Source organism: Nicotiana attenuata, chromosome 7 (assembly GCF_001879085.1).
Source record: "Nicotiana attenuata strain UT chromosome 7, NIATTr2, whole genome shotgun sequence".
Classification (NCBI taxonomy): Eukaryota; Viridiplantae; Streptophyta; class Magnoliopsida; order Solanales; family Solanaceae; genus Nicotiana; species Nicotiana attenuata.
Window position 1 is genome coordinate 57,934,731 of NC_031995.1, and position 27,289 is coordinate 57,962,019.

Genomic DNA, 27,289 nt, shown 5'->3' on the forward strand with positions numbered 1-27,289 from the left:
ATCATATTTGTCATTGGACAAGTTCTATTTGCTACATGCGGGACTACTTTGAAGGATGGAAAGTGATCAAGATCAAAAAAACTATGTGGTTTGTGTTGGAGATGCTTAAAATAGAATTTTGTTCGAGTTGGGACGCCTTGATAAAGCTTCGTTTGGGATTGGAACTGAAATTAGATTTAAACCAGATGTGATGTCCTTTGTTGTCGTGCTTAACGACCTAATTTTACCCTTTTAAGGCCTTATTAAGGTTGAGCTGCTTTTGGATTGAGACCCTTTATGGGGAACATAGGAATGCTCTTTTTATTTATTTATTATTTATATTGATTTTCTTTTAAATTTGAGACAAGTTTTATCCTTGACCTTTACATGGGTACATAAGATGAAAGTTCATCTATTTATTTTTTGATTTAATATTTTTGAATGCAATCGGTAAATTTAGTCTGTAATATACGTCAGTTTCTATTATCTCTCACCGCACTGTTTTTATCCGCGCATCGCGCGGGTACATATACTAGTTTGTCCTTAAAGGATGCTATCTTTTTCAAATTATTTTGCAATGGGTTGAGATGGACTATGTCAGGTGGTTTTGGAGGGATTGTGTTTTGATTTTCCATAGGCTAGGAGTTCATCTTAGAGAGAAGCTAAGAGAGAGAAAAAAAATGAGTAATAGGGTTTATGTTCTCATGATCATTAACTTCCTAATTACTGGAACCTCAATCTTTTTTTTTTCCTTTCAAGTGGCCTGGTTAAGTAATTAGTCTTTTGACCTAATGTGTTATTGAGAATATTTATTTATCTCATTTACGATGATATTGCATAAATTAACTAAAAGTTCAATCAAACAATGACAATTGAACGATTATTATTTATTGTTTCACAAAATTTTAATTATGTTAAATTGTATCCGATTTAAAGATTGGCCATGTTGAGGAAAATAAGGAATACATGAAAATGAGTTATTCAAAGATTATAATTTACGTTTTTACAAATTTTATTCTTGTCCATTGGATTGTCCAGAAGTTTTAAATAAGGAAAGGACAAAGATAACCTATGAAAAAGTGAGACATCATATTCTCATCATAAATGAGCCGGGTCGAACAGGCTTTGACTGGCTACTCCTAGTCAATGCCTGAAAATTGCTCCCATTAAGGAAAGGAACAATCATTATTCAATTACCTTCAGTTTAAACTTTTTCCGGCCACTGTACTTTTTTGCTTCTTTCTTTTTTCACTACATCGAATCGAATATGTGTGTGATTATTTATAGGGTTTATTAATAAGAACTTCACTTTCCCCTTTGTGTTCTCTTTTCGATCCGAAAAATGGCGAATTTTTCTCGTCAAATGCGACTCTCCTCTACTCTACTGAGGCGTTTACAGCAAAGAGTAACAGCAGTGAATTCAGCTTCTTCGAGGAATTTTACCACGACGGAAGGTCACCGTCCCACCATTGTTCACAAACGTAGTCATGACATTCTTCACGATCCATGGTTTAACAAGGTACTAAAGCAAACAGTAAATTATTCCCTATTATGTTTCATGAAATTTATTGAATCTGAATTTACCAGATCCATCATTTCTTTTCAAGTGTTTTTTCTTTGTTTAAAATCAGTGGCTCAACAATTTGCATGCATATTCTGATTATTTGGTTTGTAAAATGAGTTCTTGTCTTGCTGAATTCTTTTAGTGGGTTAGTTGATTTATTTGTTATTGAAATCTCATGATCTGTAACTTGTTACTTACTCATTTTTTGATTAGAAACAGTTGATCAGTTAATACTGTGCCCAAACATTGACTCAAATTTCAATTCTAGAGATGTTAGAGGATTAGAAGGGGCATACTTTTGCTAAAAATGTACTCTTTTGTTGCACCTGTACCGTTTTAGCAATACACTCTTAGTTCTGTTTTATTTGTAGAAATACTTTTTTACCTCCTTAAAAAAAACCAACTCAAATTTGTTGATGTTTAGGCGTGACTTTTGGTTATGGGTGCTTCTTATGTTGATGAAAGGAAAAAATCGTTGAATTATCTTCTCATGGTTCGGTATAACTTTGCGCACCATGCTTAGGCAGATGGTTATAAATCATTTAGTGTTTTATGCCTCTGCTGGGATCTGGACCTGAAACCTCAGGGTTCTCCACCACTTTATTGACTACTAGGCCACACCCTTGGTGCTTGCATTATCCTCCTTTCAATCTCCAATGCCATTTCAATTGTAAACTTCCATTTTGGCACTTCAAATTCTTGATCCCAATACCCACATTTTCCTTTTCTTTGTAAGATTGATCCATCTAATAAGATAGATAGAAAGAGTTGCTCTGTTTGTTTCCATTTCAAAGAAACTCTTCTCAACTTGTTCATAAGCTTTAAGATTGAAGTAAGAGTAGTAAAGGGGATTGTGGTGTAAGTGGGAAGAGCATCAACAACACTGACTCTTCCCCAACGATAAATATTCTTTGTTCCAGTTTGCCAATTTTTTCTCCATCTTCTCAAGATCCTCATTCCAAATAGTGACGTATTTATGCTTTTCACTCAATAGTAGTCCCAGATATGTCTTAGGAATAGAACCAATGTTGCATTTTAAGATGCTATGAAGTTGATGAATATTTACAACCTAACTGACAAAAACAGAGAACTTTTTTGAAAAATTGATGTGTAGTTCAAAGCAGCCTCGAAGACAGTAAGAATTATCCTTAATAACATAAATATGATGTTCCTCAGTGTCGCAAAAGATGAAGGTATCGTTTGCATAGAAAATACGACATATTCGCCTTTAAACGCCAAAGCATCGTCTGGAAAGCCAGAGATCCAATTTGCTTGAACAAACTTATAAAGCATCTTGCTAGTTTCTTCCTTTAAAGAAAAAAAGAGAGAGAGGGCCTCCTTGTTTTAGTCCTCGTTGTTAAGGGACGAAACTGTGAACATGTTCCATTGATAAGAGCACAGAACCTTAGAGAGGAGATGCAGAACCTGATCCAATTGATCCTTTTGAGACTAAAGCCCGTCTGTCCCAAAAGATTCAGAAGATTCAACAAGAAGTTCTAGTTTACATGATCGAAAGCTTTCTCGATATCCGATTTGCAAATACTAGTGGGCTAGCAAAGAAGCATCCATGATATTTCTTTTCTATCACTAATAAAAGCCATTGGAGAAGTATTGACTAAATTAGAGATCATCCTTTTGAGCCTTTCCACAAGTACATTTGATAAAATCTTACAGAAACAACCAATCATGCTACTGGGTCTAAAGGATTTTAGTACTTTAGCACCATTCCTCCGGAATGAGAGCAATATAAGAGGAGCAAAGGCTCCTCTAAAAAATTTCAGCACTGTGGAAGTGGTTTGAAGCATTCATTAGATACCCCTTGATGGTAGGCTAGTACATCTTAAAGAAACCTTAGTAAAGCTGCCTGGAGCTTTGTTCGGGTCCCTTGGAAGATTATAAAAATGTAATTGCTTGGAAAGTGATTTAGAGGTTCCGGAATGATTATTACAGGTATAACATTCAACATGATCTCCCAACCTTGTCTTGGTCACCTGCCCCTGTTTGTAGTAGCTGTTATATATAGATAAAAATTCCGGGCTTATAGTAAAAGGCTTATTAAGAATATGGTGGAGTTTACTTTCTCGAAAAAAGAATACGGTGGATTTTATAATAGAAAAATAGATAAACTGGAGTTACCTAGAAAGCTTGTCTGATTTGGCTGATTTTCGACCGGCTTACCAAAGAATGGAGTAGGCTACAGGTTTTTGCAAGCCTCTTGTGCTTTATAAAGTAGTTGCACCCTTTTTTTCCTAATATAATTACATTACTTCTGGGAAGGAAAAAGCAAGAAGAAAGAAAAGAGATAATAGGGAACCACTGTTTAACTTGACCACGTATAGACAAAAGTATATCTCTGAAGAAAAGATTTAACTCATCTTTTCTTTCTAGTGGATGGTGTTAGGCCGTTCCTTATCTTATTTCGTTTTAAACAATTCATCTTCTGGTTTTTAAGTGCTTGAATTGGAGAAATTAATTGGAAAAATTGTGTGTAAAATTTTTGATTACGCAGTCCATCTTCATCAATCATGCCAACAGGTATAGTGTGATAAGTCCATTTCAAAAAATTATACTGACAAGTATTTTCTTGCATTAGACTGTTTCATATTGTAAAGTCATGTGAACATTGGAAAAGACTGAAGTCAATATTTACAATAATATGTATGAATTTTAGGGAACAGCATTCTCATTTACAGAACGTGATCGTCTTCACATTCGTGGCCTCCTGCCTCCAAACGTGATGTCTTTTGAACAACAAACTGCACGGTTCAGTAAGTCTCTATCCACAATTTAAATGCAATCATATTTGTGTTTCTTCAAAGTCAAAATCTATGAAACTATAGCATCTGAGTGTTATTATGGATAACTCCTGCAGCCTCGGAGTGACCCCCCCCCCCCCCCCCCCGTTTTTTTTTTGAGTTTGAGAAAAAATCTGCAGTGTTTTTTGCAAATTGGAGATTTTCAGGATCATATGGATTATAACCGTGGATTTTTCCATTTTATTTTTGGTTAATATGCTTAATAGTTCCTGCAATAATTCTTCTTCTTCTTCTTCAGTTTCTCACTTTTATTAGCGGCATATACTTTCTCCTCTTCTCGATTCTAGGTAATGGATCCATTAAAAGAGCTTTGTTAAAATTCGAATCATTAAATCTTCCTATCCATTCACAAAACTTGAATCATTAAAGCAACAGATTCAGAGTTTTAGTTATGTAGGAATCCCCCCCTCCCCCCCCCCAAGAGGTATGTTGGTGTTCTTTGAGTTTAATTACTTACTTTGTCAACTTTAAACCTTTTTCTGCATTTAACAGTGGCCGACTTGAAGAGGCTTGAAGTGCAAGCTAGAGATGGCCCATCTGACCCATATGTTTTGGCCAAGTGGCGGATACTTAATCGCTTGCATGATAGAAATGAGACTTTGTACTACAAGGTGAGTGGCTGAACTTATCCTTTTATAACATTGCATTGTCTTGTATTGCTCTATGGATTCTAGTTGGAGGGATTAGAATAAGTGATCCTGACATAAAATCCTGCATAATATATGGTTGGAGGAATTGCTGAAAATAACCACACATAATTAATGCGGCCTTTGGTTGATCATATAAAAAATAATTCTTGCATAACTAATGCAATGCCTGGTATTAGATAATACCCACATATTTTTGGAATTTCACCCGGTGGCCGGTACCCACATTGGGACTCCCACTAATTCAGATACGCGCTGCCGCATAATGCCCCATTAAAGGGGTAAGCGTTTTCTACCAGGATTTTTTTCATTCCCAGGGCTCGAACCCACGCCTCTGGTTAAAGTTGGAGGGATCCTATCCATCCCACAGCTATCTTTGGTGGTAACTGTTCATTATATGGAAGTCTATGTATTGTTTTATACGAGATAAAATATGGAAGAAGAGAATATGTATTAGCAATACAGAAATAAATGTATTTAAAGACAAAAATACCCTTACAATAAGTGATCTCTACATAAAATTTCATGTATTATTTTGGTCATAATAAAAACACATTTCATGTATTATTTATCACAACATAAAAGTTTCTTCTTACTTTCCTGCATGAACAATCCCTGCAGAACTAGAATGTGAATTGAATGAACCTTATTGTTCTTAGGTTTGCACATTTCGGCATTGCATGTCTCATACATTGTGACAATGTGCACCTTACTTTTCAGTAACTAGCATTGCAAAACTTACCGCCTAAAGGAAAAAAAAGAAGAAGCAAGCTACAAGTTATTAGTGACATCCTTGCGCTTACCTCAGGAAATCTTGTATTGCAGCTCCCATGTGCCCCTTTTAAGAACTGTCATCCTGAAGGTCTTTTTCTTCTTTTCATCCTGATGCTTTAAAACCCCTAAGCACCTGGTACCAAGTAGGGTCATTTCCCGTGATATAAGCATCAGAGATCTTTGATTTTGTTCAGATGTGACCTCTAATAGGGTTATATAGGATATATCTATTAATAAAATCCTTTCTTTTCTGTTTGTGTGTTTGTGTGTTTGTGTGTATAATACAAATATATCTCCCTTGAAAGGAGAATAAATACCATTGTAGCTAGGCTTTGTTCTCTTGAATAGGTAGGCTGTTTATGGCAGGGAAGTTTTGTCTGCTTTATATATACACACACACTTATATATTAAACTTTATATTTGGTTTGTATGGGATACTATTAACATACGTTAAACTCACAATCTTTAGTCATTTTATTACATGGAACAGACAAAATACTATGCAACTCCGAACTTCTGAAATAGATTAGCAAGTTATGCTTTTTTGATTTTAAGCATTTTTAACATTTTTCTTGTGGTGAATAGTCTAAAATATGAGCTGAGTCTTGGAAAGATAACCATGAAAATGCGCGTGCACACACAGACGACGCTCTAACCTTATTAAAGGTGAAAAGCAAAAAAAATAAAATAATAAAATGCTCTGAGGTATGTTTGGGTTTTAAGCGCGAAGTGCAGATCAATGAAGAAAGACGGATATGTAGAAAAAAATAATATGTGATTCAAGAATATTAACTATATAAACAACCAGGAATTATATGCACAAAGAAATTGGAAAAATCATAACTAAGTAAACAGTTATTCTTTTGCTCCGTTCTTGAAGATGAAGCCCATGTATAATGAGAGGCACACCTTATTGCCATGGTGGATGAAGCAAAGTGTTGCCTAAATGAGACAAAGTGCTCAGCTTGTTACACGTAGCTTTAGGGCTTAAGCGCTTTTCAAGCGAGCCTTTGACAACATTGTCGTGCGTACACAAAGGAACGGTCAATAAATACAAAGATGTGGTTCTTTAGAGCTTTAATTTTTTTCGGTTTGTCATATTCATTTTCCTTTTGGATCTCTTATTGCATACTCTAATCTCTGAAGTCTTGAAAGATGTCAAATAGGAAGAAATTACAACAACAACAACAAAGCCAGTGTAATCCCACAAGTGGGATCTGGGGAGGGTAATGTGTACGCAGACCTTACCCTTGCCTTGTGAAAGTAGAGAAGTTGTTTCCGATAGATTCTCGGCTCAAGAAACGGTAAAAATAAAGCAACAAACAATACTAACTACTAGGTAATAGGGTAAGCGAATGACATAACATGTAATAATTAAAAAACCAGGAATAAGAAAATACAAGAATAATACTAGCACTACTGGTAAGACTAGGAGAAACTCACGACTACTTGATGACGAGCGCAAAACACAACACGAAGTTGATGACTTGATGCTCGCTACTAAAGATAGTATAGTTTAATTATCGTCTCCACAGGGATTGGATTAAACAATGTTAGAATAATCTCTAGTTAATTGCTATTCAGGATGATTAACACTTTGATTGGAATGATTATAAACTAAAATTAACTATTAAAACTAAAGCAATTAACAAGTGATTACGGAGAGACAAGAGTAGAGCAACATAGAAATAATCAATGGGAGAAATAAGGGCCGTGACAGGATAGGTGCAAGATAGCTATTCGGGATCTAACTATAGTTCGATTCACTCTAATGCAGTGTTGTGAAGAGTGTGACGCTTCACAACATAGAAGCGACCCTGCTCTAATGTTTTAATGATTCTCACGAATTCACTCGATGATAAGTTCAATGATATAGCCACGACTCCTCTCTCGATTAAATCTGCACTCTACGAGGTGAACTAATATAAAGCACTGTGAAGGTATGCAAGAATACGTTAATGGACTAGTCTTTAAGAAAACATCTCTCGAATATTCTCCTAACTTGATTTAATTAACAATTCAACAATCTTTTTCGATTATTTAAAAAACCATTGAATTAAACCAAACGAAATATGCAAAGACAATCACCCAAAGTATTCCTCTTTCTATTAAAATAATTTGGTGAACAAAATTGCAATCTATTCAAAGCTCCATAAACAAATTCATGCAAAATAACTAGAGTTAAAATCCACAAATATCAATCAAAACACCATATCCTTCAATCCCTAAAGTAAACTACTCCATAATCATGGAGAAAGTCATCACAAATAGAGTTAAAGAATAAGAAAACATGAATTCAACCCAAACTCGTGGTTGACTTGAGGAAAGAATGATGAATCCTTGTGCCTTAGAGTCTCCAATGCTCTCCCAATCTTCCGTAGGTCAAAAGTCCCTTCAAAAACGTGTTTTTGATGTATTTATACCATGTAGAAGCGGGTCCGAATGGAACTACCCTTTCCAAGCCGAAGTAGGAAAACACTCTGACAAAATTACACAGGCACGGCGCAGGGCGCGGCCCCCCATGCTCCGCGCCAGTAGAGATATTCAGAGGCTCGTTTCTGGCAGACCAACTTCAATTGCACTGCCGTGCCTCGTGGCGCCCCATGCGGCGCGGTAGCAATTTTCTTAGCATAAATTCTTCTTTCACTTTTTGGGTATCCAGACTTGGTTCTCAACCCCCGAACACGATCCCGGTTCAATTCCTTGGGCTTTTACTCAGATTTTAAAGCTCCACATTGTTCGACTTAGCTCCAAATTATCTTTTTTAACTCGGAATCATTTTCTTCAAGACATAAAACACGTAATAAGTGCAAATCACCATCATTTAAGCTCAAACACAAGTAAAGTGCAGTGATTAGAGTGCTAATATACGGGTTCTTAGTCTACCATCACCTGACAACCTTCAACCTTAATTCTCGACCTGCACGCCTTCCTATCGAGGATCATGTCCTCGGTAAGTTGAAGCAATGATATGTCCTGCCAAATAGGAAGAAATTACTTGAAATAAATAAATCAGGACAAAGTTACATTTATTAGAAGTTTTGAGTATTTTATTATCATGTTAATATTATTATTCTTTGGACATCACGTACAACTATTTGTAAGGGGGAGGTCTTGAGTTCGACGCTAAACAAGAGCAACATTTAGTTAATTTGTATTGTTTCGTTATCAAATAGTTGCATGTGAGGAACTATCAGTGAGAAAGTTTTTCCTGACTGTGGCAGGTTTTAATTGAGAATATTGAGGAATATGCACCCATAGTTTATACTCCTACAGTGGGTCTTGTTTGCCAGAAGTACAGTGGATTGTTCAGACGTCCGAGGGGCATGTACTTCAGTGCTGCAGATCGTGGGGAGATGATGTCAATGGTTTACAACTGGCCAGCTGATCAGGTTTGTGTATATGTGAACTCGCTCATTCTACGACAAGCTTTCTTTGTTAGGGAGACATTTGCATATTGTTGTCTTTCCTACTGAATTAATGTGTCACTGATTAGTTTTGTGTATGGTTTACAACTTGCCAGCTGATCAGGTTTGTGTATATGTGAACTCGCTCATTCTACGACAAGCTTTCTTTGTTAGGGAGACATTTGCATATTGTTGTCTTTCCTACTGAATTAATGTGTCACTGATTAGTTACCTCCTTTTACAAATTAATTGTACTTCAATATCTTCCTTTGATACACAAAAATTCTTACTGTTTTGAACTGACGACTAAAAAGGGCTGAATAAGAAACTGTAGAGTAATTCCTTATCCAAAAAAAGTAGGTAACTGTAGAGTAATTGCGCCAGTGGTCTGCAATTAGTCAGCAGTTCAATAGATTCTTAGATAGAAGATTATGTCGAATTGATTAGATCAACAAAGCTATGCAGCACCTTAATTTGCTTTTGCATTATATCAGGTAAACATTTTATGTCAAATAGATGTTTTTTCGTCTAAACATCCAGCACAAATGGAGAAAAATGAAGATCTTGTGGTACCTTGCTAGAAAAATGAACATATGTACAGTCTCGCTGCAATAATATCAAATTATCAATTGACTGATCCTTTAACCCCCCCCCCCCCCCTCAAAAAAGAAAAAAGAAGAAATAAAGGGGAGAGAGAAATTCACTAGAGTGATAATTGGTCTTGTGAGATGGATAACTCTTTCTTTTGACTTTGATCTTGTTCACTAGAATAAATGTTTTTCATTGTTTTTCTTCTGAAGGCAGTTATTCACTTATTCTATATATCAACATTCAACAATGAAAGTGTTTTTCATAGCTGGAGTTTCAATGTAGGTTGACATGATTGTTGTAACTGATGGAAGTAGAATATTGGGTCTTGGAGATCTTGGAGTTCAGGGTATTGGTATTGCAATTGGGAAGCTGGATCTGTATGTGGCTGCTGCTGGAATCAACCCTCAAAGAGTATATTCTTGCTCTATGTTGCTATTTCATATTGCATGATGAATCAGATGGCTTCCATGAAGTAAGCACAAAAATTATAAGACACCAAAAAGAAAAGTAAATTTAAATGAAGAGATGGAAAGAGGAAACAGATAAATTATCTAGTATCTCAAAAGATTTTTACTTTTTGAGAAGTTTGATTTTAACAAAGAATTGATGTAATTGTTAGTGATTTGCAAGCACTTCTAGCGATTGCTTTAAAAAATGACTCAGATGTCAAGCACTCTATAAATTTTCTGTTGTTGTTCTTTTATTCTTTTAAATTAAGGTCTTGTATTAGAGTTTTCTCTAGTTCTAGTGAATAGTTGTAGTCTTGTTGGGTTTCTTATAGTAGAAACTACTTTTTAATTGATCAACTTATCTTCTGTCATTGCTGATATCAGGGTATGAGTCATCAGATGTCTGTAGTTCTTTATGATTTTCTCTTAATTCTCTTACTGACAAGTTTTTATATTAGACTCTTGTCTTTAACATTCTTTTTAAATATGCTGATTCCATCTTCTTCTGCTTCCAATAGGTATTGCCTGTAATGATAGATGTTGGAACTGACAATGAGAAACTTTTGAAAGACCCGTTATGTGAGTACTTATTCTTCATCACGGTTGATTATCATTCGCTACATCATTCATCAAGGATCAAATCACTACAAACCAATTGCTACTCTATATTTTCTTTAGTTTTTGGAAAGTGTCCTGCATATGTTTCTTATGTTTACCCGAATGAATTGATGTTTATCAACATAGTCAGTTGTTCTTTGATATCTTAAGTGAAGGCATGATGATACTGCTCATGGAAATGTGTGGTTAAATGGAGTTTTATGTTGCATATACCTGGCATTTTGGGGTACAGTCCATGTGATATATGTGGTGGTACATGATCCATTCAGAATCTGATAAGAGGTACTCTTGACTTGGCAAGAGTTTTCCAAACCATTTTGCTGATCCTTACAAATGAATAAGCGGATGAGTAAAAAAGGATCTCTAATTTGACAAATTGCTGGAGTAAGCTTTTCGACTTAATATTTGCCTAATCCATGCAATATTGACCCTCTCTCCTAGCTTGATGTTGTTTGTGCTCCATTGGAAAAAAATAGAGGAGGATGCTGGTTTTTGAGGAGCAGACGAACTCTAGGTTTCATATGGGTTGGTCTAGAAGATGAAGAAAGGACTGTATGGCTCGTTTTTCGCCCATTGGCTTGTACTTTTACTTTTCTGCTGATGCGCATGGCTACTTCTAAGGGCTGTAGCACTGATAAATATAAGTTGCACTTGTCGCTTCCGACTCACCTGTCTTAACAAGATTACTGATAATTGTCAGATGAGTGTTTGACCTGATGCTAAAACATATTTGAGATCATGCAGACATACAATTACTGGCTATAAAGCTGAATAATATATATAAGTACATTTAGTGGAGCTCCAGTATTTCAATGTATTTTAGAAAAACTTATAAAAATACAGGTGCATATGAACTTCGGCCGGAAGATGCTTAGCATTTGATCCATGTCTACCCCAGCTAAAAATTTTGGTTATTGCTTGATAAGTGCACTTGCTCCTTGATACGTTCTCGTAAGTCCATGTATACATGTATGATTTAGTACTTATTACAACTTCCTCTGTTTCCATACTCTTTTAAGTTTATCTATATGATACTGTAGATAGTTGAAATTTCTTATTGCGACTATTATTTTTGTCGATATTGATGATTGCTATCATGCTATGATTGATTACTTCCTCTCAGCATCTTGAGTTTGTTAGGAACATTTTTGATATACTGTTACTCAGTCATACTTTAGCTTGTTACCAGTAATGCCCATAAATTCAGGATGTATCTCTTTCATTTTCACTGAAGTTGAGGATATTCTTTTTCATGCCCACAGATTTGGGATTGCAAGAGCATCGACTTGATGGAGAGGAGTATCTTGAAGTAATTGATGAATTTATGGAGGCTGTTTATACTCGTTGGCCCCATGTGATTGTGCAGGTACATTCCTTGGTCATTTGAGCTCTCGTCTTCATTCTCATCACAAATTTCATGTTATGTATGTAATGTCCTTTTAATTCACAGTTTGAAGATTTTCAAAGCAAGTGGGCCTTCAAGCTGTTGCAGCGTTATAGAAACAACTATAGAATGTTTAATGATGATGTCCAGGTAAATAACTTTATCAGTCATTGTAGAAGTATTTTAGTAAAATAAGATTACAGTTGTAAATGAGTGAATAATTAAAAGCTCTTACCTCATTGATTGACATTCTTAGGATTAGGGTATTCTATTGAATGTAGTAAAAGTATAAACTGGTAAAAACATCAGTAAGACATTCAATGCTTCTACTTATGTGTCTGCAAACCTTAACGGGAGGAAAAAAATAGTATGTGGATTCGCCATGGTGTCTCATGTTATTTGAGAGTGCACAAAGGCTACTCAAGAATTGTGATATTGCTTTACATGGCATTACTTCCCCAACCTTTTCTTGTGCTTGGGTGCTAGACTGAGGTGAAACTTCAGTGGTCAAGTCCCTATTGTTGTTGCACCCCTTACTCATACCCTCCTTGTTTGTTGAAATGGAAAAGCATAATACTTGACTGATCCCTTGTGTTGTTGCACCTCTCCAGAGTAGTGAAAAGTGAACAGTGAAAAAGCACCCATATTTTTGGGAGCTCTAAGTTTACAGCGCAATTAAAGCGTGGGTTTTAGCAAAGAAGCGTCAAGGAAAAATAATAGAAATGTAATGCAAGAAAAGGTGACTATATACACAAATAACATTTAATTGGACAAAAGAATTAAACCACTATAATTAAGCTACAAAAATGCGGTTAAAATCATGCCAATCAAGACCAAGTTCAATTTTAAATTTGTAGGTCTTTGTTTACTAGTTTTCTTATACTAAATCTCTTAATTTCTTGTTGTTAATCAATAAAACTTTAATCATGACTTTTTCTTAGCAACTAATGAATCACATCCTAAACTATATTTATTGTCCACTGCTGGTTGCCAAGTCCTGCATTCGCCAAGAGCATTTCTTCCTTAAGCACAAAACTTCAGACCGTAAGGCGTTTTAGCTACATAAAAAAAAAATGGAATTGGATCTTGGAAAAGATCGACTCACATAGATGTTCATCATAAGCCTTTCTTTTTTCGTCCTCCCCATGTTCTATTAATCAGAAGCATCCAGCAACGGCAGGCCTCGCCCATGCTAGTAAAAAGAGTTAAGCTACTAAACTAAGCTGTTTTTGGGAGCTCAGTAGATGAGCATGACCTAGAACCTTGATGCCTACACTAATGTCTCATTTGTTTGCACTTAATGGAGGTCTGAATCTTAATCATTCAGATTTCATGCATTAGGTGACTTTATTTTTAAAGTCTAAATCTTAATTATTCAGATTTTAATCATTAAGTGTGTTTGTTTTTTTTACTCCACAACCACTTAATGGGTCTGAATAGGCATGTATGATTAAAATCTATAACAGAGACTTAATTTCATTAAGATGCTATCATCCATATTCATTATTAATTGCCGCCGCCGCCTACCACCATGCCACCACCATGCCACCACCACCATACTCAATCATAGTCGCCACCGTTATCGAGTACCACCATCCACCACCCCACCACTCCCACCACCATCATTCTCAACCACAACCAACACTCATCCACCTCAAACCACAACTAACCACCCCATCACCATAAATAACCATAGTCGGCACTGCCCATCATTATAAACTACCACTACTCACCATCCACCACCACCTTCCTCAATCACAGCTACCACCATCACCCGCCATTATTAACTATTACCATCCACCACCACCATCCTCAATCAATATCGAGCAATGGCTGTGGCAACATGTGAGCTAGTTTGGATCAAACATTTGCTTAATGTGTTGAAATTTGGTGAGGTCAGCAAGATGGAACTTGTATGTGATAACCAAACTGCCCTTCATATTGCATCAAATCCGGTGTTCCACGAGAGAACCAAACACATTGAGATTGATTGTCACTTCGTCAGAGAAAAGATACTCTCAGGAGATATTGCTACAAAGTTTGTAAAGTCGAATGATCAGCTTGCAGATATTTTCACCAAGTCCCTTACTGGTCCTCGTATTACTTACATATGTAACAAGCTCGGTACATATGATTTGTATGCACCGGCTTGAGGGGGAGTGTTAGATAGTTATGTACATAATATGAATTAGTCCTAGACCCACATAGAATAGGAGTATGATTTGTATTGTATAAATATGGCTCATTGTATTATAATTAAACAAAATATCAATAATAGATTTTTCTCCCGTGCATTCTCACAGTAACAATTAAAATTAAACCTTCATCTTAACTAGTTGTATCACCTATATGGATTCTTTACCTCATTGTTTTTTGTTCTTAGCCAAGTCTATATTGATTTCGAGAGATTGTAGGTTCTTCGAGGAAAATTCCGCTTAGATGATTCTTTTTTTTGAGAAGGTAACATTTGTTGCATATATATTAACTGTATCAAAACAGGAATAACTATCCATAATTACAAAGGGTGGTACAGGAAGATTTTCAAGTCCTTACAAGGATCCTAAAACATCAGCAAAAGATTCTGGATCTTCCATGTACTCTTGCTTACACCAAAAATAAAAAAGAGCTAAACAATGCATTTTCATTCTCTGGATAGTACTATGTCTATCTTCAAAACATCTTTGGTTTCTCTCTTTCCAAACAGTCTACCAAATGCAAGCTGGGACAATCTTCCATCTCTCTTTCTGATTAGGGGAGCTACTGAGTCTGTTCCAGCATTCTAGAAGTTCAATAATACTCCTTGGCATTACCCACATGATTCCTTTCAAGTTGATGAAAATCCTCCAAATTTGTTCTGTTATCCTGCAGTGCAAAGAAAGATCGTTGATTGTCTCTGCCTCTTCTCCACATAAGTAGCATCTAGAGCATAGATGGAAGCCCCTCTTGATAAGATTATCCTGAGTTAAGACTGCTTTTCTGGCTAGCAGCCACGTGAAGCAAGCAACTTTGTATGGAATTTTGACTTTCCAAATTAGTTTCCAAGGCCAACATCCACTCTGATTATTAGAGGTATTGTATTCCCTGTAGGCAGACTTGACTGAGAATTTACTTTGCTTATACCTTTGCCAGAACATACAATCTTCAGGAGTGGATGTCCATTTGAATTGATCCAAGGTGTTGTAGAATTCTGTTAGCCTGACGATCTCCCAGTCACTGAATAATCTTCTATAGCTAAGGTTCCATCATTGGTTTGACCATACATCTCCCACATTTGCTCCTTGCTGCTGGTTCAGGCTATAAATGTCTGGGAAAGTCTGTTTCAAAGGACATTGGCCTAGCCAGGTGTCATCCCAGAAAGAAGTTTTCATTCCATTTGCCACCTTGAATCTAGATTTGTTTCTGAACTTTGGCCACAAGTTCGTGATTGATCTCCATAGACTGACACCATAAGGACTGGTTGTAGAGTTGGTAGTCCAATTACTTTCCATTCCTACTTCACTCTAATGACATCTTTCCATAGTCAGTGTTCACTTGAAGCAAATCTCCATAGCCATTTCATCATTAGGCTGTGGTTCTGAATTCTTAGGTTCCTAATGCCCAGCCCTCCTTTCTTTTTGCTGGTTACAAGTGAGTCCCAATTGACCAGGTGAATTTTGCCTTTGTCACTGTTGCCTTGCCAAAGAAAGTTCCTTCTCAATGCATCTATTCTTTTGACTATTTGCTGGGATAGGAAATAGAGACATCATGTAAGTGGGCAAAGGCATCCAGTACACTATTGATTAGAACTAGTCTGCCCCCTAGGGAAAGATATTGGCTTTTCCAGTTAACTAGTTTCTTTTCACACTTCTCTAGTGCACCATTCCAAATTTCTTTTGACTTGCTCTTTGCTTCCAAAGGCATTCCAAGATACACTGAAGGAAGTTCTCCAATTCTCCCTCCCAGAATGTTAGCTAGGTATTGGATATCAGGGACCTCATTGACCGGATATAGATGACTCTTGCTCCAATTAATATGCAACCCAGATATGGCTATTCTAGGTCTACCTCATTTCCGTTTGGCACCTTCAATCATCAAATGTCGCACTACTGTGGTCCCTTGGAGGTCTTTGTAGCATTTGGTCAAATCATCTTAGGCTACCTTTTTTTCACTTTCCTGTATGCTACTTGCCTGATGTGATCAATCCTTAGACTTGTCCAATTGTTCTGTAGCTGTACATCCATATTAAAGCTGGCATCTCTGGGATAATCATCTTATGGTAGAGATCCACGTTCACTCTCATAAAACATGGCCGGTCTCACCTTTGTGTTTTAGAACTTCCCTTTTACTTTGTTAAGGATCTTTCTATCGCATCATACTCTGATATCTCTCCTCTATTTCAGCCATCCTGTTTTATTCTATTTTACTGAGTTTGGATATTGGATTTTTTTGCATTTACACAAACAATAAAGTTTACTTCACTTAGGGTGTGTTTGGTATGAAGGAAAATGTTTTCCTAGAAAATGTTTCATGGAAAATGAGTGGTTTTATCACTTATTTTCCTTGTTTGGTTGGTGAGTGAAAATCTTTTTCCGGAAAATATTTTCTAGTATTTGGTTAGAGAGTAGAAAATATTTTTTTATGCTACTCTCCTCACCCCCTTTCCTCAAGTCTCCATGTTTCCTTGCCCCCACCCCCCTCCCCAAATATCCAACGTTTTCAGGACTCTATTTTCTTCAGTAATTTAATTATTCTTCTAAAAATTCACACAAATACTCCATGACTATAAAGAAAATACTCTTTCTACAATATGAAAATAAAGTAATCATTTTATTGAAATAAAAGAAAATACCTTTTCTACATCATGAAAAGAAAATACTCATTTTGTTTAAATGAAAAAAAAAACTTTTTTATATCATGAAAAGAAAATACTTATTTGTTCAAATGAAAAAAAATATCTATAACATGAAAAGAAAGTACTATTAATAACATTTTTATTTAGGTTGGGGTGGGGAGCGAGGGTTTGGGGGGGGGATAGGGGTGGGGTGGGTTAGGTGGGGTTGTGGGTTGGTGGGGATGGGGAATAGAGTGGGGAAGGTTGAAAATGAGTTTTGAAAAATGTTTTTCCTTCTCTTGGTAGGGAAAACATTTTCCTCCAATTGGAGGAAAATGAGTTGATGAGGAAAATATTTTCCAAAACATTTAAGCCAACCAAACATGGGAAAATTGGAAAACATTTTCCGTAAAATATTTTCCTTCGTACCAAACACACCCTTAATGTTAATCCTTCTTTTTGGAGCTTATTTGACTGTACATATGTTTTATCTTGCTTCTACTTTTACGAAGATGCTTATTCTCTTGAGTATTTCTCCATACTTCCAGCTTTTGGTGACGTTACATGTAACAGAGATCTCACAAAATCTAGCACTTCTATTTTGCTTTATGAGTCAATCAATATTGTTGAGAAAACACATGTACTTTTGACCGGACGAAAAATAAATTCATATGGATGACATTACAGGCATTCTTAATATGGAGTTCGAATGACTACATAACCTTAGTGCATGTCATCACATGTATGTTATTTTTTTATCAGTAAAATGAGAATTTTATTCACAAAAGACAGCACTAAGATGGTGCTGTAATTTGTACAACTGTGAACTGACCCAAAAGTATAGTTCCTTTTAGTATTGTAGGCAACTAATGAATCTAACATGGATGCATATATTCCTCTTTTTGCCAAAAAGAAAGCAAAAGTATACAACTGAGTTTGATCTCCAAAATGGATCCAGCTTTTCCTTCAGATTACCACTGGTTTCTTTCTCTCCAATCTCCATAATGTCCACCACTTACAGGCGGATATGGTTTAATGGCATTCCAGATTCTTCTTTTCTTTTTGGTAAAATACATAAGTTGCCCTCTAAACTTGTCCGGAAAAGTCATTTACATGCCTTAACTTTAGGGGCGACTTATCACCCCCTATTCTTGGTTTTGGCATTTCAGGGTGGTAATAATTCCACTTCAAACAAGAATAGGGGATGATAGGTTGCTGTAAAATTAAGGTGTGTAAATGACTTTTTTGAACAAGTTTAAGGGGTAACTCATGTATTTTCCCTTCTTTTTTCTGGTGCTTTCTGTACCAGCAACTGAGAGGTTCTCTTTTGGAATTAGGCATGACCTATTTGAGTCACATGTAATGTAAGTTAATAACAAGGTAAGTTATTAGTGGAGAGAACTAAGGGTTTTTCTTGATATCACAAAAATCATGTCTTTTTGGATTAATTATTAATGTGACCACTGAAGGAGGTGTACATTGTTGGAGAAACAGGAAGTGTGGTTCCTGTAATCATGGAAAAAGGGAATCTAACTAAATTAACCATATGTTGATGTGTCTTCCAATATTGGTACATAAATTTTTCAATGCTTATAGCTTGTAACTTTTGAGTGTCTCATTTTCGGTGTATGATGTTCATCCATTAACATGTCAAATTCAAAATGGTGAGAGTTGTGTTTGAATGTGAGAAAACACTCAAACTATGGCTGTGTAACTGAGAGAATTCAATTATTGGCAAAGCGAGTATACGGAGAACTATTTTTTATTTTGCTTCCTATGCTGATAACCTTAGTCTGGGACTTACATAACAACTGGTGTTGATCTTTTTCTTACATATTGTTGCATTATTTGTTTTTCTGGTTTGTGATGGGTGTTTCTTACTCCCAATGAGACATTTTTCTTCCAGTCAACTGATTTGCTCAAATCAATTTCTTCTTTTCTCTTAAAATATAGAGCCGTAATGCATCATTCTTGTATGTGTTTGCTCTTAACTTCACATCAATACATTCCTAACTGGAGTTCCTTAAATTCACTGTGCTCTTCATCGTTTAACCAAGTTTTGTATGACAAACATGGTGCCATTTTGTTTTCAATTCAGGGAACTGCAGGAGTTGCCCTCGCTGGCCTTTTGGGAGCTGTAAGAGCACAGGGAAGGCCAATGATTGATTTCCCAAAGATGAAGATTGTGGTGGCAGGTGCTGGAAGGTTAGAGTAGTAAACTGTTCTTTCCTCTAATTACACCCATGCAATTTCTTACTCGAGTCATTAGCATGCCATTGTGCAGGAACTGTTTCATGGTTCATGTGCTTCATTCTTTCTTGATTGCACAAATGCACAGCTCTTTCTATGTTCCAACTCAATCCTATCCTTTTGTTCATTCATAATTACCTTGCATCATAGAAATAGTATTTGATTCAATATAGTAAATTTGGTTATTCAGCTTTGGCATTGTTTGTTGAATGGTTAGTGATGGTAGAAGATGTTCAGGGTGATACATAGAAGGAATAAGGTCTCATGTTGAGTTGAATTATTGTAGCCTTTCATTTTGCATGAGTTACTTGGGGACTGAGAACGGGGGAGAGACAGTTGACGATGTTAAAGAAAATGGTCCATGGACCTAACTCAACTCCAAGAGCTAGCTCATGAAGTGACGATTGTTCATGACATAAAAGGAGACAATTACCTTTTTTCCTTTACCAATATGGGACGCAAACACCCCTCACCACACCTAAGGCTGGACATCTAGAGTGTAGATAACATAACATGGGAGGCCCCAACATTGCGTAAACCAAGAACAAGGATGAGTCTAGGTCTAATACCACATTAAAGAAAATGGATATTGGGCCTAACGCAATCCGAATAGCCAGCTCATGTTGTGCGTGCAGTTGCTCTATGGCATGCAGTAAACCGAACGCGTAAAAGTACTTGTCTTCCCTTTTTCCATTTTGAAATTGCATTTAGGTTTTGGGCAGCTTCATGGCCTGCCTTTTTGACATATTATTATGGACTATATCCTCACCTAATATAGCTCTTATTGAATGAAAAATGTTCTGGTAACTGATTTGATATATTGCTATTGTTGTTGTTGTTGATGATGATGATGATGTGTAATATGGGTCTAAGATGATCTTAAACGAGTAGCAAAGGTCAGTGATGATTTGTTTAGTCGACCCCAACTTGCTTGGATATTGAGGTGTAGTTACTGTATATGGCTGATTTGACATCTATAAGTTAGTAACTTCTGAGATTTTACAAACTATAACTTAAAGAACTTGGTATATCAAATCAATGAAAAATAGAAGTAACTAATCATATGATATTATACTGGCCCATCTTCAATAACCTTTTTCATGATTTTTCCCTCCAAGATCTATCTTTGCACAACTTCGAGAAGGTTGGGAGAGCTATTTTCTTTTGTGGCTTATTTGTCTTGAGGATGTCCATCTGTACTTACCCTTAAACATTACTAAGTTGTAGTAGTCTGCAGAATACCATTTGCTTGGGACATAATTTTTATCTTGCAGAGTGAAATGGAAACGTGAGGCTTGATTGGCTTGTTTTCCTTGTTTTAAATGTTAAATTTCCATCTATCTGCATCAGAGACTTTTCCGCTATAAAAAATCTGTGTAGCTCAACTTACAGGTCAATGTATTGTGTTTATATTTAGTAGGCATAGGAGCCTGTGCATTTTGGTAAAGCTTTTAAGGTTTCTCTTTTTAAAATCTTTTCGTGGTGCAGTGCAGGAATAGGGGTTCTTAATGCTGCTAGGAAGACGATGGCGAGAATGTTAGGGAATACTGAAATTGCTTTTGAAAGTGCAAGGAGCCAGTTCTGGGTGGTAGATGCCAAGGTGAGCTTCTCCTCAGATGTTTCTTTCTGACTCCCAAATTTTCTTTTAAGCTTCGGTCAAGGAATATAACAATTTTTGTTGTTATATTCCTTCCTTAATTATATGGTGTTCTTGTCTTTTTGTTATTGAATGTTAGCCATGTCCCATTCATAATTATCTTGAAGAAACTTTACTTTTTTTTTTTAAAATTATTTTCCTGCTTTCATTATTATTCTTTTTTGAGTAATAGTAGAAATGATAGAAAAGGGTAGCCAAGTGCACTAAGCTCCCGCTATTTGCGGTGTTCGAGGAAGAACCGGACCACATTGGGTCTTATGTACCTTTAGCCTTACCCATTTCTGCAAGAGGTTGTTTTCGCAGTTTGAACGCGTAACCTTTTGGTCACTTGGTGGCAACTTTATCCGTTGCGCCAAAGTTCCCCTTCAATAGTAGAAATGATAGTGTTCATAATATCTTCGTTGTTCTTAGCAAGGTGCATTTAAGTTTTTTTTTTCATATAAAAAAGCACATTGAACTTTTGAAAGATATCTAATCATTGAAATGGACACAAAGTTAACATACCAATTAATAGAAACTATTTGAAACCCATCAAAAGAATTTATTTTTTTAAAAAAGATTTGCTAGCTCAAGACCAAATATGTTGTTCCACCTACCATACATATTTAATCTCAAAAGCAAGTCAAACATCAAGGTTTAGAATGAAAAGCCAGCAATTTTCGTTCTTGTATTTCTTGGGTTACAGAAAAATTAGAGAGAGTAAATAAGGTTCTTCACGTGGTGGAGTAAACCCGATCTGAAGTACACCTTAGAAGTCATCAGTGAGTTGCTCTAGATTTTAATGTGTATTGGATCTATTTGAAGTGTCTGTATTTTAATATGTACGGTGGAAAGCAAAGACGAGGAAGAGAAGAGAACGAATAAGGAGTGGTATAAGGTGGCCAAGAAGGAGGCGAAGTTAGCGGTTACGGTTGCGAAGACAAGAACTTGGGTTCAATGGTGGGAGAAGAAGTTGTACAGGCTAGCCAAGGCGAGAGAGGGGACCTCAGTTGGCGGATGGTAACTGCACTGACATCAGTTGCTTAGCCTTACGTCGCCCTTCTAAGGAATCTTAGGAAGGCGTCGCGTAACAGTTATGGTGCTAAGACCCGACTAAGGACAATGGAAGGAGACTCGGGAGATTTCCTAGTCGTACAAGAACAAGGGTGATATTCAAAATTGCAACAACTATAGGGGTATCAAGCTGTTAAGCCACACTATGAAAATTTGGGAGAGGGTGGAGGAGATGAGGGTAAGGAGGAGAGTGTCTATTTTCGAGAACCAGTTCGGCTTTATGCCGGGGCGATCGACTACTGTAGCCATTAATCTTATAAGGAGATTGGTGGAGCAGTATACTGTGAGGAAGTGGGACTTGCATATGATGTTCATTGATCTTGAGAAAGCGTTCGACAAAGTCCCAAGGGAAGTCCTACGGAGGTGCTTGGAGGCTAGAGGTGTTCCTGTAGCGTACACTAGGGCGATTAAGGACATGTATGATGGAGCGAAGACCCGGTAAGGACAGTGGGAGTAGACTTGGGACACTAGTCGTGATGGGGTTGCACCAGGATCAACTCTTAGCTCGTTCTTATTCGCTTTGGCGATAGATGTATTGACGCGACACATTCAGGGAAGGTGCCTTGGTGCATTGACATAGTGTTGATTGACAAGATGTGAGGCGTAGTTAATGCTAGGTTGGAGGTCTAAAGACAAACCCTGGAGTCCAAAGGTTTCAAGTTGAGCAAGACCAAAACCGAATACATTGAGTGCAAGTTCAGTGACTTAACTCATGAAGCTGAAGTGGAAGTGATGCTTGATGACAAGTCATCCCAAGAGAGGAAGTTTCAAGTAACTGGGGTCAGTAATCCAAGATAATGAGGAGATTGATGATGATGACATACACTGTATTGAAGTGGGGTACATGAAATGGAGGCTTGCATCCGGTGTCTTGTGTGATAAGAGTGTGCCGCCAAGATTTAAAGGTAAGTTCTACAGAGTGGGGGTTAGACTGATTATATTGTATGGGACGGAGTATGGTCAGTCAAGAACTCTCATGTTCGAAAAATGAAAGTAGCAGAAATGAAGATGTTGGGATGGATTGTGGCATACTAGGAGGAATAGGGCAAGGAACAAAGATATTCAGGAAAAGGTAGGGATGGCCCCCGTGGAGGATAAGATGTGGGAAATGAGGCTGAGATGGTTCAAACATGTGAAGAAGAAATGCATTGACACGCAGTGAGGAGGTGTGAGATGTTGCATATAGTGGGTCAAAGGAAAGGTAGAGGAAGGCCGAAAAAGTATTGGGGAGAGGTGATTAGGCAGAACATAGCGCATCTTCAACTTATTGAGGACATAACCCTTGCTATGAAGTTGTGGAGGTCGAGAATTAGGGTAGAAGATTAGTAGGTAGCAGAGCTTATTTCCGGTCCTTACCGGTGGTTTTAGTGTTACTCCTATTTTTATCTTATTCTTGGATGTCTATCACTATCTGTTGTTACTTCTGCTTCGGTTTTGTTACTATCTCACTGTTGTTGCTGCTTTTTTCATGACTTTTTCATTACTATATTTCTTTTGCTTAAATATCGCGACAACGCTGGGCTGAGCCAACGGTCTATCGGAAACAACTTTTCTATCTGCACAAGGTAGGGGTAAGGTCTGCGTACACACTACCCTCCCCAGACCCTACTTGTAGGATTACACTGGGTTTTTTGTTGTTGTTGAAGTGTCTATATTTTACTACCTGTTCAGAGATAGTGTAGGGAATAGATGAAAAAAACAGAATAGTTGATCATGAAAACTCTTAAGTTGTCGCAAATATCATGAAAATGAAATTAGATGGTTCAAAAGGCTGAGCAGGGACAACTTTTTAAGACCTCGTTTATTCTTCATACTCCTCGTCCCCGAACATAAGTAGAAGTGAATAAAATGATGTATGGAACATCAAACAAGCTGAGAAGCGTGGGCTACGAGCGCTATTTTTGGTGTCGACCTCCATCATGATGCATAGCCGAGCTTCTCCAAATCTTTTTATGTGCTTCCAGAGGAAAAATGAAAATACATTTTGAAACAACAGTAACATATGAGTTGCTTCAGAATCAATCAGGAAAGGTCAATTATACAAGCAACAATAGTACTGGAGTTTCAAAATAAAACTAAAATAACATTATTCTTATAACTAAAATTTTATGCTTTTGAAGTATTTGTGTCTTGTCTCAGATCTACCATTTATGCCCTAAAGTCCCAATAACCCGAAGTAGAAACTTAAAATGTATCTTGCCATTTGACCCGAAATTTAAGATGGTTCTGATTGTGATTGATAATGAACCCGAAAGTCATGGAGAAAGGATGAGCATTGGTCATTAGGCCGTTTCCTAGTGTCCCACCAAATTCCAGGGTAATCGAACTCCGCTTTCTAACGAGGTCAAGGCGTGACCTAGAAAACGGAAACAGCGAGACCTGGGGTCTCATCAAACGAGAAGTTTGAAGATGGAGACCAGGTTTGGCACGAAATCATAAAGGTTTGAGGACCCGTTGGTCAAAGGAAAGGGAAGGTCCTGCTTCCGGGACGTAGCCGTATGACGCGAGAGTGTCACGTTTGAGGCTTCCTACGCTGACGAATGCCTCTTATCTCTTCTCTGAAGTCTACAACAAACAAGTGGGAGAGGCAGGATTTGAACCTACGTAGAAAAACTTCAACAGATTTACAGTCTGCCGCTTTTGACCACTCGGTCACTCTCCTCTTCCCGGGCCGAGGCCCCCCTCCGTCAACAAAATTCTGGAAAACTAGCATGATCGTATTAGAGTATGCGTAGCATGTGTATGAAGTTTATTTCAAGTTGTTATGTCAAATCTTGGTCAACTCTTCCAACTTAAAGCTTCCCAATTGAGAATCATTCTTCCAAAACGATCCCGATGACCCGAACCTCTCGAACATCGAAATCAACCATACCCGCAAGTCATAATGCACCATATGAAGCTACTCAAAGCCTCAAACCGCCGAACGAAAATGATAAAGCTCAAAACGACCGGTCGGGTCATTACAAAAATTATCACACAACAATGGAGTTGCACCTTCTGTTGAAGGAACCACACCAAGTTCAGTTAAGAAATTTTTCATCCATACAACTTCTTTAGCAGCTTCACCAGAATCTATATATTCTGCTTATACATTTAATTATGTTTATTTCAATAACACTAATATAATTTTACTTATTTGGTCATAATTACTTTTCCGTGCATTATGTATACTATATAATATATATAGTGTAAACATTTTTTTTCTTCATTATACACCTTTCTTTACTAAATCATGCGTTTTAATTACACTATGCTTTTACCCTAACATACTTTGGTACTTCAGTGCCTCTTTTGCTTTTGACAGCATTGTCATGCACATGTTTGTGTTGAACTCTAGTATTATATGTTCTCAGTTCACTGTTGCTTAATATTTTGATATAATAGTATCGTCCATAGTGGTTTTGCTAAAAGGTTCGCGCTCAAGTCTTGAAGGCAGGTGGGACATAGGTTCGGCACCTTGCGTAACTCAGGCAGCGCTTCAGTCCAGGCATCAAAACGTCAGGCTACTTAAGATGCACCTTATCACCCATGAAAAGGAATTTATTAAACTATAAATATAATGGACAAAGTGATATATTATGTTAATGAATGAACGAATTTTTACTGATTGGAAATAGATATTATAATTCTACAATAAGTAAACTAGTCACATGACCTACATTATTAACTTAAGATTCCATCTTTTTGTCTGAATCAGAAGTCTAAATGGTTTGGACTAGATTACATCATAATTTTACTTAATATATTTCACGTAATTGTACTTTTGTAGCTAGATTACATCATTTTTACTTCATATATTTTCAATTCAAAGATACACAGAATTGCTTCTTGTATTTACTGTTTTTTCTTGCATTGTGCATATAATTTCCACTTTTGTCTTCATTTACACCCTCTTTCACTAAAGCTGGTGCTTGAATTACTCTTTGTACTTAAACTCAGCAAATCTTTGGGCTTTTCTATGCTCACGTTTGACAATGCCGATCCTGGCTCAAAGCACACAGATATACAGTGAGAGCACAAGCCCTATGTACAAGTAAAAACCCAGTGGTGGTTTGAGTTTATTGCATAGGAAGATGGGAAAGAAAGTACAGATATAGCAAAAGAAGTGGAATATCGGGCAGAAATTTGACACATAGTGAGTAATTATAGGGTATACCACATATTAAGTACCAGTCTCTTTTGGCAATAATTATATGGGGCAAAGCAACAAGCAAGGTCGTGAAAAGTGCTGAGGTGCTTCTTGCCTGTGAGCAGTTCACGATTCAGACTTCTGTTGTGCCTTTAATGCTTTTGATGCGGTTCTTTACCTTTCCATGCTTAGATTCTCAAAAGTAGTCTGATCGAATGCCTACAGTACGTCGATCTATGGTGAATGTTAGTTTGGACTTCTTTTTGCATTTCTATAAATGTCTTTTTTGTGGATATGAAATGTTTTAGGTGGGTGTAACTAGACGTCATTATTGATGGGTGTTTAACAATGTATTTAGGGATTAATTACTGAGGCACGTGAAAATATTGATCCTGATGCTCGCCCATTTGCCAGAAAGATCAAAGAGACTGAACGCCAACGACTAAGAGAAGGTGCAACTCTTGCGGAAGTGGTAATTAGCCTTTATCCTTTAATGATCGAAAACTGACTTTCTCATTTTTTTAAGACTCAGGGTTTTTTGTGGACCGTCTTGTCTTAATACCAACTTGGAATTTTCTTATTTTTCAACTGTTTACTTTGAGTATAGTTAAGTATATCTAGTTAAAAAGGAAAATTTACATGATGACTGTTTCATTTATCAGATAAACATTTGGCATCTCAAGGAAATGTAGACCGAGGCAAAACAAGATATCACAGTTGTGTTCAAATTCAACTAATTATGTTGGTTGAAGGATAGAAGCTAATTGGACAGATGAGTGAAATAATATGATGATGGCTAAACTCTGACAAGACCTAAGTCGAGATAAACTAGAACTTTAAATTTACAATTTACTTGAACGATGGTGCTGAGAACATGGATTTCAATGCAACAAGAATATTAGATTAAGATCTTCCATAAGCTAAAAGTGTAAAATCCTTCTATTACAGTAACTGTAGGTAATCATGAAGCGTAGGTACTCATGAGGCTTTGACTTTGAATAACTATTACCCATCAGCTGATTTGTGAACTCGTATAGCTTGTCTTTTTAGTCGTGAGGATACATGACTGAGTTGAAGAGTGAAAAAGTTAGGTACCCGATGGAGGGAGTAGAGATAGAAGCTTATATACCAAGAAATGCATTAATTCATGAGTGAAACATC

General features: G+C 36.8%; 1 protein-coding gene across 1 annotated transcript in view; it reads left to right on the forward strand.

Annotated features, from left to right (window-relative positions):
* The window catches only part of LOC109229152 (NAD-dependent malic enzyme 62 kDa isoform, mitochondrial), a 36,026-nt gene continuing 9,821 nt past the window's right edge, over window positions 1,085-27,289 (forward strand). The window contains exons 1-11 of the mRNA XM_019394493.1: window positions 1,085-1,498; window positions 4,215-4,311; window positions 4,852-4,970; window positions 9,005-9,172; window positions 10,061-10,189; window positions 10,746-10,806; window positions 12,108-12,211; window positions 12,296-12,379; window positions 19,138-19,244; window positions 20,778-20,889; window positions 26,487-26,600. Of these exons, the coding sequence (XP_019250038.1) occupies window positions 1,322-1,498; window positions 4,215-4,311; window positions 4,852-4,970; window positions 9,005-9,172; window positions 10,061-10,189; window positions 10,746-10,806; window positions 12,108-12,211; window positions 12,296-12,379; window positions 19,138-19,244; window positions 20,778-20,889; window positions 26,487-26,600 (1,272 nt within the window). The 5' untranslated portion in view covers window positions 1,085-1,321. The remainder of the gene's footprint in view (window positions 1,499-4,214; window positions 4,312-4,851; window positions 4,971-9,004; window positions 9,173-10,060; window positions 10,190-10,745; window positions 10,807-12,107; window positions 12,212-12,295; window positions 12,380-19,137; window positions 19,245-20,777; window positions 20,890-26,486; window positions 26,601-27,289) is intronic.